The sequence below is a fragment of the Pelodiscus sinensis genome, chromosome 6, assembly GCF_052426305.1.
Source record: "Pelodiscus sinensis isolate ZL-2025 chromosome 6, ASM5242630v1, whole genome shotgun sequence".
NCBI lineage: Eukaryota > Metazoa > Chordata > Testudines > Trionychidae > Pelodiscus > Pelodiscus sinensis.
Genome location: NC_143057.1, coordinates 61,928,412 through 61,942,996, shown reverse-complemented (window position 1 = coordinate 61,942,996; position 14,585 = coordinate 61,928,412). Strand labels below are relative to the sequence as shown.

General features: G+C 44.4%; 1 protein-coding gene across 9 annotated transcripts in view; it reads left to right on the top strand.

Annotated features, from left to right (window-relative positions):
• Nucleotides 1-14,585, top strand: part of APC (APC regulator of Wnt signaling pathway) — a 181,129-nt gene that overhangs the window by 93,754 nt on the left and 72,790 nt on the right. For all 9 annotated transcript variants that reach the window (XM_075932016.2, XM_075932018.2, XM_075932012.2 and 6 more), the window contains one exon: nt 6,309-6,417. In XM_075932016.2, the coding sequence (XP_075788131.2) occupies nt 6,309-6,417 (109 nt within the window). The remainder of the gene's footprint in view (nt 1-6,308; nt 6,418-14,585) is intronic.

Genomic DNA, 14,585 nt, shown 5'->3' with positions numbered 1-14,585 from the left:
CCTGTCCGTATGAGAAGAGTGGTTGAACTTACTTCCAAGTCTCCGCCTCTACCTTCATTAATAATGTGTAAAGCTCATGCAAGATGCCAGATTAAAGAGCCCTGGAGACTGGAATGTGTTTTTCCCAAAATACATATAGCATCAACCTACACAGCACCCTGCCAGCGTGCCTCAACACTTAGAGGAACCATCTCTAAGAACACAACAGTGATTTATAATCCATATATATTCAATCCAAAAATGGTTTGCCACACCTACACATGGAATGTAAAAAACTTTAAAATATTAACCATGTAACTGATTAAAATTTAAATCTGTTACACAGTTAAATGAGTTCCATGGGACCATGGCCTCATGGGCCACTGGCCTCTGGCCCTCTCTGGCTCCCACAGGCTACCAGTCCCACCAATCTCCAGCCCTCACAGGCTGACTGCTTTGCTAGCCCCCAGCCTCTCTCTCTCTCACCCACACACATACTCACACCCACACACACATCAGTTCCAAAGTGTCTCCTGCCCCTGCCCACTGCTGATACAGGCAACAGCATGGTGGAGGGAAGGCAAGAGAAGATGCTGCGAAGCAGTCCCTGTCTGTGGGGAGCTTGGACCCCTCCATGGACAAGGGCTGCTGTTATCCCTCCCCCCCGCACTGCCTCTGTATCAGAGGCAGCACTGCAGGGCGTCAGGCAGCCAGTCTGAGAGGGTAGCTGGTTTTTAAACTGGGCGCACTAGCTTGCTGGCCTCACCCATGGGGACTACTGAGTAGTTGTGTAACCAATAATATTTTATGCGGTTACACATTTATTCAGTTACACGATATTTAACATCCCTAACACATGTACAATATTATATGGAGCAACTCTTCCATCTTGACTAAGGATCTGTTTCTTTAGCCTCACTCAAAATCTACTACAACAGCAGAACTCCAAGTACAGGCGGAGGTGTAATGAAGAAGAATATGAGTTTTGAACAAAACAGACCTCTCAAACTCATCTCAAGCTCAATGTCACTGTTGCAATTTGTTTTTTGTGCTGGTTCACAATCTCTTCTACACTGAATGAGAATGAGAGGTTTCTCCTAATAATATGTAACTGTTACAATCTGTTGGAGATCATGTATGAGGGTTAATTTTGACAACGATTTTTTTTTTTTGCTCAGAAGATCCCATCCAAATAATAGCAAGACATTATTTAAAATATAAAGTTAACTTGATGGCAGCCTGTTGGCATATTAAATGAGTCCTAGGCTTTGACCTGTTTTTGCAGAGATTAGATATATAGACAAATAATATGTGCATGCATCTGTTCTGTATCTTCTATATCTTAGGGTACGTCTAAACTACATGCCTCCGTCAACGGAGGCATGTAGATTAGCCAGATCGGCAGAGGGAAATGAAGCCGCGATTAAAATAATCGCGGCTTCATTTAAATTTAAATGGCTGCCCCGCTCTGCCGATCAGCTGTTTGTCGGCAGATCGGGGCAGTCTGGACGCGACGCGCCAACAAAGAAGCCTTTCTTGATCGGCACAGGTAAACCTGGTTTCACGAGGCATACCTGTGCCGATCAAGAAAGGCTTCTTTGTTGGCGCGACGCGTCCAGACTGCCCCGATCTGCCGACAAACAGCTGATCGGCAGAGCGGGGCAGCCATTTAAATTTAAATGAAGCCGCGATTATTTTAATCGCGGCTTCATTTCCCTTGCCGATCTGGCTAATCTACATGCCTCCGTCGACGGAGGCATGTAGTCTAGACACACCCTCAGTGATTCCTAACCTTTTTTATGCCAGGGACCAGCAAACCCATTCACAAACCTTTGGTGGACTGGCAACATTGTATTTGCATATTCATTATATAAACAAATATGTAAATACAATGTTGCCTGACTGCCTAGCCCAACCCCAGTCCCTTGCTTCCCAGTGCTTAACACCCTTTGACCCTGAACCCTATGTCCTCTGCCCATGGACCCTTTAAACTCTGGCCCCTATAGCCCATGCCAAAACCCCTTTGTCTACCCCAACACTCCCCAGAGCAAGGCTGTTCCCAGGGCTGGATTACCCAATAGGCAGACTAAGCACGTGCTTAGGGGACCAGCAAAACAGGGACACCAAAAAAATGAGATCTTACGGTATAGTATAGTTCTTATTTTGAATTACATATGGGCGGGCTCCATAATCTTTTCAGTGCTTAGGGCCTCTAACGGTCTTAATCCAGCCCTGGCTGTCCCCTTAGGGAGCATGGTTGTTACTGCTGCTTGGAAAGGGGGAGTGGCTGTTGGCGGTGCACACTCCCTCCTCCTTCACACTCCCTCCCTCCACATTGTGTCTTGTGCCCCCATGGGTGATTGGGAGCGCAGAGCCCCAGTGGGGCTGCAGTTACTGAGGGGGGAGGGAGGGAGGTACCTTCTGCTCTGCCACCTCCTGCCGCTGCTTGCAAAAGCAGTGCAGAGCCGTGTCAGGCCACCATTACCATGAAGGGAGGGGGGTATCTCCTCCTGCTGCCATCTCAGCCTTAGTGTCGCTGCCAGCAAAAGCGGTCATGTGGGCAAAGGGAGTGTGGCCTTTGGCAGCACGTGCACTCCTTCCTCCTTCATGCCTCCTCCCTCCCCAAATGCAGAGGAGGGAGGGAGGCGCCTCCTGCTCCTCTGCCTCCTGCCATGCCTCCGTCACCACAGTTGCCAGAGCTAAGACACCGTGAACTTCAGCAACCACCACAGCCTGGCAGCGAGTGGGTCGCAGCCCAGCAGCAGTCCGTGGCCTGGCGGTTGGGAACTGCTGTTCTATAGTATTACATACTGCTTGCCTCATAGACCATGCAAAGTATTATTAGTAGTCACATTAATTTTTGCCTCAGAATCAAAAACATTAATGCAATTATTTTATCATTTTTTAGAGAGAACGATAAAGGGGGAATAAAACAGTTATTAGTATTTGGAATATTTTTAGAGATTTCTCTTAACTGTTGTTTTCTGAAATAAAATTTTGGGATTTCAAAAGATTACTTGGCAAGACATTCCAAAATGCTTCAGTACATCAAAACCTTCATAATGTGATGCAAATACTAGAAGTCATGTCAGCTGACTTGCTGTTTTAATAAGCTGTGTGCAATATTTGATGTCTGCATTTTAACATATAGAATTCCAAATTGTGTTGGAACTATCTTGTAGGATTTAAGTGTCACAGCTACTACTTGTGTAAGGGCTGCATTTTCCCCCAGTAGATCTTATTTAAACTCTCCTTTATTTTTGTTTGTATGTTAGCATCCATTTTTTGCCTTCCACGATTGGTTTTGTTAATCCTTCTTGTCAAGAAGAAACATCAGAAAGAAAGAAAAATAGTATCTTTTCTATATCCACATTTTTAAGGCAAATACTTTGATGTCTATAGACAGAACTAGCCTATTAGCCTGTCATAAGACAGGATTTTCAGGTCTTCTCTCCTGAGCTCTTTCGGGGGAGGGGGGCTGTCCTCCTACTGCCTCCCCCTCTCGTTCTCAGCTCTCCTCCTGCCTCTCTCTCCGCCACTTTCTTTCTGTTCTCCCCCTCCTGCCTCTCACTCTCCCTTCCTGCCTCTCTCTCCCCTCCGTCTCTCCCTTCCCCCCTTCCTTTTCCCCTTCCCTTCTATCATGGCTGTCGGCTGAGTGCTGCCTGCTCAGTCCGGCTGCCACGAGGGAGGGGGGCAGTGCGGTGATGTACATGGCCAGGGGGCGGGGCCATGTACATCACCACCCCGCCCCCCCTTCCATTCATGCCATGGGGGAGCCCAAACGGCCCCTTACGCTGCTGGCTCCCCCGGAGGAGGGGCATAGCACTCGGTTGAGCACCACAGTGAGAGGGGAAGGGAGAGCGGTGATGTACACGGCCCCGCCCCCGGCCATGTACGTCACTGCCCCATCCCTTTCCCCTCCTGCCGTGGCGGCTGGGCTGAGTGCTGCGCACCTCAGCTGGGCCCCGGTGGGGGAGAGGAAGGAGGGGCGGTGACATACACGACCACGCCCCCTGGCCGTGTACGTCAGCGCCCCATCCCCCTTCTCCTCCGACCAGGGCCTGGCTGAGAGGCGCAGCGCAAGCGCCACTCAGCTGGGCCCCGGCAGAGGAGAAAGCGGCGGCAAGCCTCCGTTTGGGGTCCGCGTTCCCCATGGCGGAAGGGGAAGGGGGGCGGGGCGTTGATGTACACAGCCAGAGGGCGTGGCCGTGTACGTCAGTGTTACATACTGGGCTACTATATATATGATTAGGTAATCTTTTTGTTGGCATCACCAATGTATCTATAGTCGGCAGTATCTGAATCCCATTTGCAGAAAAATATTTTACAAATAAAAATTTCTTTTAAAGGCTGAATTAATTGCACCTTTGTAGATCTTAGTTCACAGCTATGAACGCTATTCTTTTATGCAACACTAGAATAAGTATTGCTGTTTGCCTTTTCCTCACTAATACGAGTTTCAGACCTGTCTGTCTTAATATGGGGTCTTGTGTCTCTTAATATAATTGTGTGAACAGTTCTGGTTCAGCCTTACTGAAATTACAGCAGTCTAATATAGAAGGAGATTTTGTTAGGTTCATGTTTAAATATAGTCAGCACCCCAGGCTTTTGGGTCTCAAGTAAAGGGAAAATAGCTAGGTGAATACGAGGTTAGTAGACCAGAGTGCTGCTGCTTGTTAATCTATTTTTAGACTAGTTGTCATTAATATTTTTGGTATGCCTTTATGCTAGATTTGGGAATTCCAGATCATTCTTTTTCTCTAGGCTATCAAACAAGATCTAGAATAACTAGGCTCCTGTTTTCTCTGATATTTTAAAGCTTGCCATTTCCATAGTAGATATTGTTCTCAGTTCCACCAAAGTATCTGTGAATTAGAAAACAACCTCAAGGGATAGATTAGGGAATTAATAATGTGATGTAGAACCCAAAATAAAGCAATCATTCTGAGTCAAGTTCAAGTAACCTGCAGCTAAGATGCTTTCTATAATTAATATTGAGTTTGTCAGCAAAGCGAGTTTTAAACAGTTTTCCAGTGTGATGACTATTTTAAAACATAGGTTGAAAACTGCTCCAGGTTAATACTTAGGCTTGGAACTCATTCAGATGCAGGCCAGAGTGGAAACACTGGTAGATAGTGCTATCTTTTTTGTTAAAATATTTATGGTAGTGCACATGCTGTGCTTGACAAAGATTCAGAAAGGGATGTTTAGAGAGCTCACAGTTTAAGGACAGAGAGATGAGACAGGGAAAGGGAAACATCAGGTAATTTTATGTATTAACATCCCAACCTATTGCTAAATAGCAGCCTTCGGTTTTCAGGCTTTTCAGTCCATTACTTTTTATGAATACTGTATTCACTTACCACTTTAAAATAAATCATACGGAGAGGTTTTTGTACAGTTGTACAATTGTATAGCTATATTAAAACATTGGTAGTGAATTCTGAACAGCTACTATCTTAGAGAAGATTGTATTCATTATTTATGGGGATAGCATTAACAATACAGTTATAGGAGCTTAGATTGAGAAAACCCTATCTACTGCAGCAATCTGAAATGTCTACTAAACAGATCAACTTAGACATACAATTATCTTTTTCCTTTTCTTTAATATCAGCCAAAGAGCAATATGAGCATTTAAGAAAGAAAAAGTATTAACAGAAGATACTTTTAGAAGAAACTAGTAGATTTTTAGGAGACTGATCTCAGTGGATGTTTGTATAGAAGTAGAGTCTGCCTGTATGGATCGAGTTGCAGTCAGGGCCTTGAAATTAATTTTTTATGTCTATACCTGTTTAACTATATGGAATTGCAGTAAAGAAAAAATAGTCCCTTTATATTAGAATAAAGCTGTATTTCATAAAAATAATAGATTTTTCTGTAGTGCTAATATCTTTAAAAAAAAATAAGATCATTAGTTTGCTACACTGGGAGAAGTATATCACTAAAAAGAGAAAATAAAATGGTCTCAAATAGTTTGTCCTGGATGTAAATTAGCACAGATCTAATAATACTTAGCTTTCATATAGTGCTTCTCATCTGTGGATTTCAGTGATTTTATAAAGAAAGGGAGATACTATACTTTGATTTTACAGTGAAACTAAGTCACAGATTATTTCCAATGATTTGCTAAAGGTCACACAGCAGGTTGAGAGCAAAGGTAGGTAAAAGAAGGAACAGAACACGGGTCTCTGAAATTCTTGTTCCGTTCCTTGATCACCAAGTCCAATCTTTTCCTTTTGACACTTTATGTATTTGTTGCCATATTTATAATTGCTAATGGAAACTTACTGATGGGACACTTCCTGATTTTTGTTTTTTTAAAATAGATCTCTATTGCTGGCTGAGCTTGAAAAGGAAGAGAAAGAGAAGGACTGGTATTATGCTCAGCTTCAGAACCTAACTAAGCGGATAGACAGTCTCCCTCTTACTGAAAATGTAAGTAACTACAATAGCAGCTTATTTTCTTATTTGTAACTGGTGCTATGATGTGCATTTGGATGTTGTATATATTTTATAAACTAGTTAAAAATGTGTGTGAAAAATGTATCCTAGGTTCCAAATAAATAAAAATATTGTGTCTAAATAATATAATTGAACCAGTACCTGCAATTGACTGCTTTCAGTTGTCATTTTACAAGGAAAAAATCCATACAAGAAGTACCTCTCATATGGAGGAACATGATTAAAATCTCATGCAGGGTTAATTAAATGTTATTTTTACTCTTTTGACATTTTACATCAAAGTCCTTAATTTCTAGTTGCTTCATCATTTCCTTGAACTTTGAGAAGTAGTATTATACTAACTTCAGTAAGAGCTCTTAATTCAGGGCAGTGTTATACACCAGGCTACGTCTACACTGGCATCCCTTTCCGGAAAAGGGATGCTAATGAGACGAGTCGGAATTGCAAATCCATGGGGGATTTAAATATCCCCCGCGGCATTTGCCTTTACATGGCTGCCGCTTTTTTCCGGCTTGGGGATAAGCCAGAGTAAAGCGCCAGTCTAGACGCGATTCTCCGGAAAATAAGCCCTTTTCCGGAGGATTTCTTATTCCTTATTGAAAGTAGGAATAAGAAATCCTCCGGAAAAGGGCTTATTTTCTGGAGAATCGCGTCTAGACTGGCGCTTTTCTCCGGCTTATCCCCAAGCCGGAAAAAAGCGGCAGCCATGTAAAGGCAAATGCCGCGGGGGATATTTAAATCCCCCATGGATTTGCAATTCCGACTCGTCTCATTAGCATCCCTTTTCCGGAAAGGGATGCCAGTGTAGACGTAGCCTGGCAGATTGAGTGAAATATAGGTATCGATTGTGAAAGTTGACCCTCTGGACCTTTGCTTTGCCACCTGCAGAATCATAAATGGGAAGGAAAAAATTCCATAGCAACACTGATTTTTTTACTATGTATAATTAAGGTTGAAGACTTCAGCAGGAAACATATACTGGATTCATAAACTGTTCTGAAATGGTTCTAACAGTAAATATGGCAAAGGCATACATATTCTATCATGCCAACTGTATCAAATTTGAAGTTATAGAATCATAAATATGTAGGTCTAAAAAGAGCCTCAAGAAGTCACCTAGTGCAGACTCCTGCAACTGAGGCAGGACCAAGTATATTTACACCAAAGGTCTCAAACTCCAAGCCTGCAGGCCATCTCTGGCCAGAGTGATTGCATAATCCAGCCTGGGACTCCCAGGGTATGTCTAGACTACAGGTTTTTGTTGACAGAAGTTTTGTCGACAGATACTGTTGATAAAGCTTCTGTCGACAAAGAGCATCTAGACTACATCCAGTTCTGTCGACAAAGCAAGCTGCTTTGTCAACATGACAGTGTAGACGAAAAGGACAGTGTAGATGCAATAATGCCTTCTGTTGCCAGAACTCTGTCGACAAAAGGCATTATTCCTCGTAGAATGAGGTTTACAGCTGTCGACAAAACTGCTGAGTTCTGTCGACGTTATGTCGACCAAACTCAGCGGCAGTGTAGATGCAGGTTTAGTTTTGTCAACAAAAGCTCACTTTTGTTGACAAATCCTGTAGTCTAGACACACCCCCAGTGGGCCAGGGAGGCCTGTCTGTTACTGGCCCACAAATCTCGCCCCTTCCTGCCATCACTCTATTCTTCACCTCCCCTGTAGCATCCCAGCCTTAGGGCCTAGTGCCACAGCTGAAGTTGCATCTTCAGGGGAGAAAGTTTGAGGGCGTGGTGGGAAGGGGTGGGACTTGTGAGCTGGTAATGGACAGGCCCACCGGGCATGTACAGTTGCTTGTGCAATTGCTCCAGCTGGGCATGGCCTGTGGGCCAGCGTTTGAGACTGATCTAGACCATTTCTGACAGGTGTTTATCTAACCTAAAAAATCTCCAATTACAGGAATTCCACAACCTCTCTTGGAAGCTTGTTCCAGTGTTCAGCTATCTTTACAGATAGAAAGTTTTTCCTTATATCTAATGAAAATTTCCCTTATTGCAGAATAAGTGCATTACTTCTTGTTCTATCATCAGTGGACATGGAGAACAGTTCATTACAGTCCTTATAAGAGCTCTTACAATATTTGAAGATTATCAGGTCCCCCATCAGTCCTTTTTTCTCAATATTAATCATACCAAGTTTTTTATTTTTTAATCTTTCTTCATAGGTCATGTTTTCTAAATATTTTATCATTTCTGTAGCTCTCCTCTAGACTTTCTCCAATTATTTCACACCTTTGTTAACGTACAAAATCCAAAATTGGAGATAGTACTGCAACTGAGGCTTTACCAGGGTTAAATAGACCAGGGCATTTACCTCCTCCTTGTCACATTTGACGCTACTGATGATGCATCCTACAATGTTAGCCTGTTTTACAGCTTCTCATATTGTCTCCTATTCAATTTGTGATCCACTACAATGCCCAGATCCCTTTCAGCGGTACTGCTGCATAGCCCAGTGGACCCCAACTATGAGGTGCACCCATGTTAGGGGAGGCACAGAGGGTGCAGCAGGACTTGGGACAACCCTCATGTGGTGCAGAAAGGGAGCACCACTGTCAGCCGATGGCCAGGGCAGTGTGTGTGTAATACACGAGTCTTGAACTGCTAGGACACGGTCCCTTTGCAGCGGGCAGCCTAAAAGGCTGATGGGTGCCCCAAAAGTCTGCAGGGGGAGCTTATTACACCTGAGTCTTTGACTGGTAGGACGCAAGATCCCTTTGCAGCGGGCAGCCTATGGAAAGGCTGACGGGTGCCCTAGGAGTCTATCCCATGGAGGTGATAGGACCCAAACGCCCAGCTCTGCCTGCGTCTGCCGCTATGACTGGCTGGAGTCCTTTTAATTGTGTCTGGTTCTGTTACAGCAACAGGAGGAGTCAGGTTAAAGCTTAAACAGTTACAGGTTTATTAAAAGAGACTTATAAAGCATATGGTTACAATGGCTATTGTTCTACTTCTTAACTGCTAGGAAATACAGGTCTTAAAGTGGTTACAAAGGAAATGGAAGATAGAAATAACGGTACCAAATGACAGCGTAATCTTTAAAGAGCTCTATTCTATGCGTGCACTAAAAAAACAAAAAGACACATACGGGTGCAATTTTTATCCCCTTCTGCGTCTCTCGATTCCAGCGTGTCAGGCCAGGACCAGCCACTCAATTCCCCGGGAAAGACGAAAATGAGGCTGGGCGTCCCCATGTGGACCTCGGGAGGTAATTACCTAACCCGACCAGCAGATAGATGGTAGATTGACGCTCAGAGTGTGTGTGCTGCTGGGCCCATCTTTATACCTGTGGGGTCACATATTCTCTTTATCTATGGTGCCAAATTGTGCTTGTTCGTCTTTGTGACACCAGTTCTTACAAGGGAGTTGTGAACTTAATTTACACTTGTAAGAGAGATAACTAAATTGGGAGTATTGGACATTCTTTACTCAGCGGGAGATTCCTCTCCCGGGACGGTTGTGTGATCATATCAATATCAGTGCTAGCCAAGGGCAGTTTTCTGCAGCCTCTTGGTCAACGGTTAGCTTGGTCACCCTCTTATCTATGTTTACAGTTGTCCAGGGTCACAATGAGCCAGCATATCCGGGCCTCTGTCAAGGCATCAAAGACTATGCTGATTTTATTGCTCTCTGTGTCCTGTGTGCTCTGAGGCATCTTGGAGGGGCAAACAAGATGGATGAGACAGGGGGGCCCTCTGTCTGGCTACAACCACTCAACCCTGCTCTGCCCTCAGTTCTGTCCTGGCCACAGTGTTAGACCCCCGCTGTTGGTCTATTTCTAGAAATGGCCGCAGCTGCAGCCACACTCCCAGCCACAGCCACAGTTTTGACTGTGGTCCCTGGCCCGAGTTCCAAACCATGTTTTTCAGTGGAGCACAGAGAGTTTCCATTATAAGTAAGGATAGCCATGACAGAAAAAGTTTGGGGACCACTGACATAGCCAGTTATTCCCAATTTTGTTTTTCCTTCCAAAGTGTAATACTTTGACCTTTTCTGATCTTAATTTTATTGATTTCAGGCCTATTTTTCAAGGTTTTCTTGAATTCTAATACTGCCCTCCAGAGTGCTTGCAACCTGCTTCTTGATGTCATGCACAGTAGTTTAAACCATGCCTGGGAAAAATAAGGCCAAATTCAGCCTGCCAAGCCACCGGATCCAGCCTGTGGATGCAGTGGGTAGCCCCAGACAGGCTCCTCCTGCTTGCCCTGCAGACCACTCAGAAAAGCAGTTGCAGGGCTACTTCTCTTTCAAAACTGTGAGCCCGGAGGCTAGTGGGGAAGGCTTCATGAGCTCCCTGTGCCCCCAACACAGAAACCAGCCAATGGGAGCTGCATATTTGAATAACAGGCAGCACACGAAGCACCATGTCCCCTTCCCCTTCCGCTGTTATTAACACAAGCATGTGACTGTGTAGGCACGGGGCAGACAGACTAGCAGAGAAACATAGAATCGTATAATCATAGAGCTGGAAGAGACCTTAGGAGGTCATCAAGTCCAGCCCCCTGCCTAAGGCAGGACCAATCCCAACTAAATCAACCCAGCCAGGGCTTTGTCAAGCCGAGACTTAAAAACCTCTAGGGATGGAGATTCCACCACCTCCCTAGGTAACCCATTCCAGTACTTCACCACCCTCCTCGTGAAATAGTTTTTCCTAATTTTCAACCTAGACCTCCCCCAAATGTAACTTGAGACCATGGCTCCTTGTTCTGCCATCCATCACTACTGAGAACAGCCTCTCTCCATCCTCTTTGGAACCTCCCTTCAGGAAGTTGAAGGCTGCTATCAAATACACCCTCCCTCCCCCCACTCTTCTCCTCTGCAGACTAACCAAACCCAAATCTCACAGTCTCTTCTCATAGGTCATGCGCTCCAGCCCCCTAATAATGTTGGTCGCCCTCTGCTGGACCCTCTCCAATGCGTCCACATCCTTTCTATAGTTGGGGGCCCAGAACTGGACACAGTACTCCAGATGTGGCCTCACCATAGCCAAATAAAGGGGAATAATTACTTCTCTAGATCTGCTAGGAGTGTTCCTCCTAATGCAACCTAAAATGCCATTAGCCACTGTTGACTCATATCCAGCTTCTCATCCACTGTAATCCCCAGGTCCTTTTCTGCTGACCTGCTACTTAGCCGGTCGGTCCCCAGCCTGTAAAAATGCTTGGGATTCTTCCATCCCAAGTGCAGGAAGCTCTGCAAGTATTTAGCTCGGCAGGCAAGCTGGCTGGGCTGCTGGCTGGTCAATCTCCTGGCCAGAGCCTGCCTCTGGCACAGCAGCCCCTCCCTTCCCCAACCCTCTGCCTTCCACTCAACCTGCCCAAACCATTCTGCCCCCATCTTGCACCCGTACCCCCTCCCGGATCTGGCATCCTAATCCCCTGTCTCAGATCACAGTCCCCTCCTACCCTAGGTTACAACCCAAACCTCTGCAGTCCAGTTCCCTTCCCTAGGTCACAACCCTCTCCTGGCCTAGGTCACATTCCAAATCCCTGCATCCCAGTCCCATGCCCTAGACCAAAACTGCCTCCTTCACCCAACCCCCCTCCCAGACCCCACTTTTCCTCTGCACCCCAATCCCTTACCCCAAGCTCCCTTCTACACCCAACCTCCATTCCAGACCCCACACCTCCTCCATTAATAAAGATTGCAGCCCTCAACCACTTCCCAAAATCTTGGAGTAGCCCCCCTCCCATCAAAAGTTATTGCCCACCCCTGATTTAAACACAGACTTTTCATTCTATTAGCCAAGTCATCAATGAAAGTATTGAATAGTACCAGGCCCCTCTAGGATCTCACTAGGTGTGTCTTCTCAGTTTGACAGTGGTATCATTGATAAAGACGCTATTTTAATTTTTCTATAAAATATAAACACATGTACAGAGTGGAAATAGCCTATAAATAACCAACTGCAGCATTCATTGTTTATAAAACATAGACAAAACAATAATAAACAAAAAACCCTGAACCCATAGAGGTCATGCAGGGCATTAATTGTTTAAGTGCCTAAGTAGATATGTAAGCAAGAATCAGAAGGGCCAACAGAATTGTTGGGTCCCTGGGCAAGATGGGGCGGGCTCTGAACTCCAGAAGAGGGAGGAAGGGCCTTGGGTGGAAAGGACAGGACTGGGGAATAACCTCACCCCACCAGCCCTTCAGGGCTTCCTGGAGTGCACCTCCTGGGCTCTGACAGTGAGTTAAAGGGCCCAGTATTCTGGCCACTGCCACAGTAGCAGTGCTGGGAGTGGGGAGCCCTGGGCCCTCTTGAATTGCCAGGTACCAGAGAAGTTGCCCGTTTCCCACTCCTTCCCCATTGGTGGACCTGATGAGGATATAACTTTTGAGTATCAGAGACTAACATATATTACATTGCAAAAGTATGCAATAGCTTCATGTTTGACCAGACATCCTCATATTTCTCCCATGCATTTCTGTTGGAAAATTAAAAAATTGGTACACCACAGATCAAAAAAGTACTAGGTACCTTTATTGCAGGAACTCATCTAGCAGAAATAGATGTCAGTACAATCAGGGAGATGTACAGGTTGAACCTCTCTAGTCTGGTGCACTCTGACCTGGCAACATCCATGGTCTGGTGTGATTTTAGTTAGCTGGCTATCCACTTATAATGGGTGGGGGCACTCCAGCTCAACCAGAGCAGCTCCCACCCACAGCGGGCCTGGCTCAGCATCCTGCAAGCAAGGGTGCTCCAGCCTGGCTGGAGCAGCCCCCATCTGTGGGGGGCAGACACTCCAGCCCCTGTTTAATCCGGTAACCAGTTAAAACATAACATTTAACCTTCTAACTAACTAAACAGGATTTTTAAATCACTATAGTATGTAAGTCTTGTTCACCATAATATTTTTTTCTTCTTATTGTGCTTAATCTCTTCAGAACACATTAAAATCACTATTCCCTTTCTCTGACCATCTTCTAATACCTGCTGCTCAGCTGGAAAAAAATACACTACTTTTTGTGTTGAAGGTCAGATAAGTCAGAGAGTTACAAAATTGTACATCCGGCTTTACTGTTTCTGAATCTTTCTTTGTTAATTTGACTTTAATCGAACAATCTTACATGCCAAACTCACAGCTGGTTCTCTGTGCTTTCTTCATTTTTATATTGCATCCTTTAATATTTCAAATCATCTTTTTATTTGCTGTCTCAAAAGCCTATGCCTAAGATGTTGGCAGTCTTGTCAGTGTTCATTTCTGAATGATGTCATTTCTTATTTATCATTGTTCATTGGAGATCTGGAATGTTTGTGCAGGGTACCCATGACTATAGTTATCATGTACATAATATACCAGATTTAAGTACATAAGTGGAAGAAATACCTCATGCAAGTGCTAGCAGTCAAAACTCCGTTGTTACCTATTAGTTAGATTATCTCTTTGGGTCAAGCACCTGGCACAGTGGAACTCTTGCAATAGAACTCGGATATATTCCAACAAGCTGCCTGGCACTATGCAAAACTTAGAAGATTTAGTCTGTGCTCCAGATTCTTAAACTGTATTATAGACATTACAGTCTAAGTATGGCATTGTATAAATGCAAGGAAAATATTAAAACTATATACATTGTCATACATGATATGTTGGTGTAAGGTTGAACCTCTACGTAGTCTGATTTTTTTTTAATGAAACTTCATGTATAGTGAAGTTTGTTCTGTGTGTGACAGATTCCCCTCCCAGGCTTTATAAAATAGACTTATGGATACAAATATATATAACTCAAAGATTCTTGGGACAAACTGCCTCATGTAACCCTATCAATCTGTATGTCATAATCCACTGGGTTTGTATATCTTTATTTTAGTATATGTATCACTCTTCTATGTAAAATTAGATGTATGGAATTCTTTATGGTTTTAAATGTTCAAATGAAAGCCATCAAGTATGTTTTCCTCAGTGTCTAGATCACCAACTGTAAACCATCTCTTTTGTCCTCTAAATTTTAGCAGTGGTTGGTCTGAGGGAGTCACATGTCCACCCCAATTGGTAGGGGCTGACCAAGTAATGGAAGGGTGGAATGTAGAAACAGAATTCCTGCCCTAAGTGATATCTATAAAACAATAGGAAGCTAGCCGTTCTTTGTGTTTAGGTGGCTTGGCACACCCAGGAGGATAACTA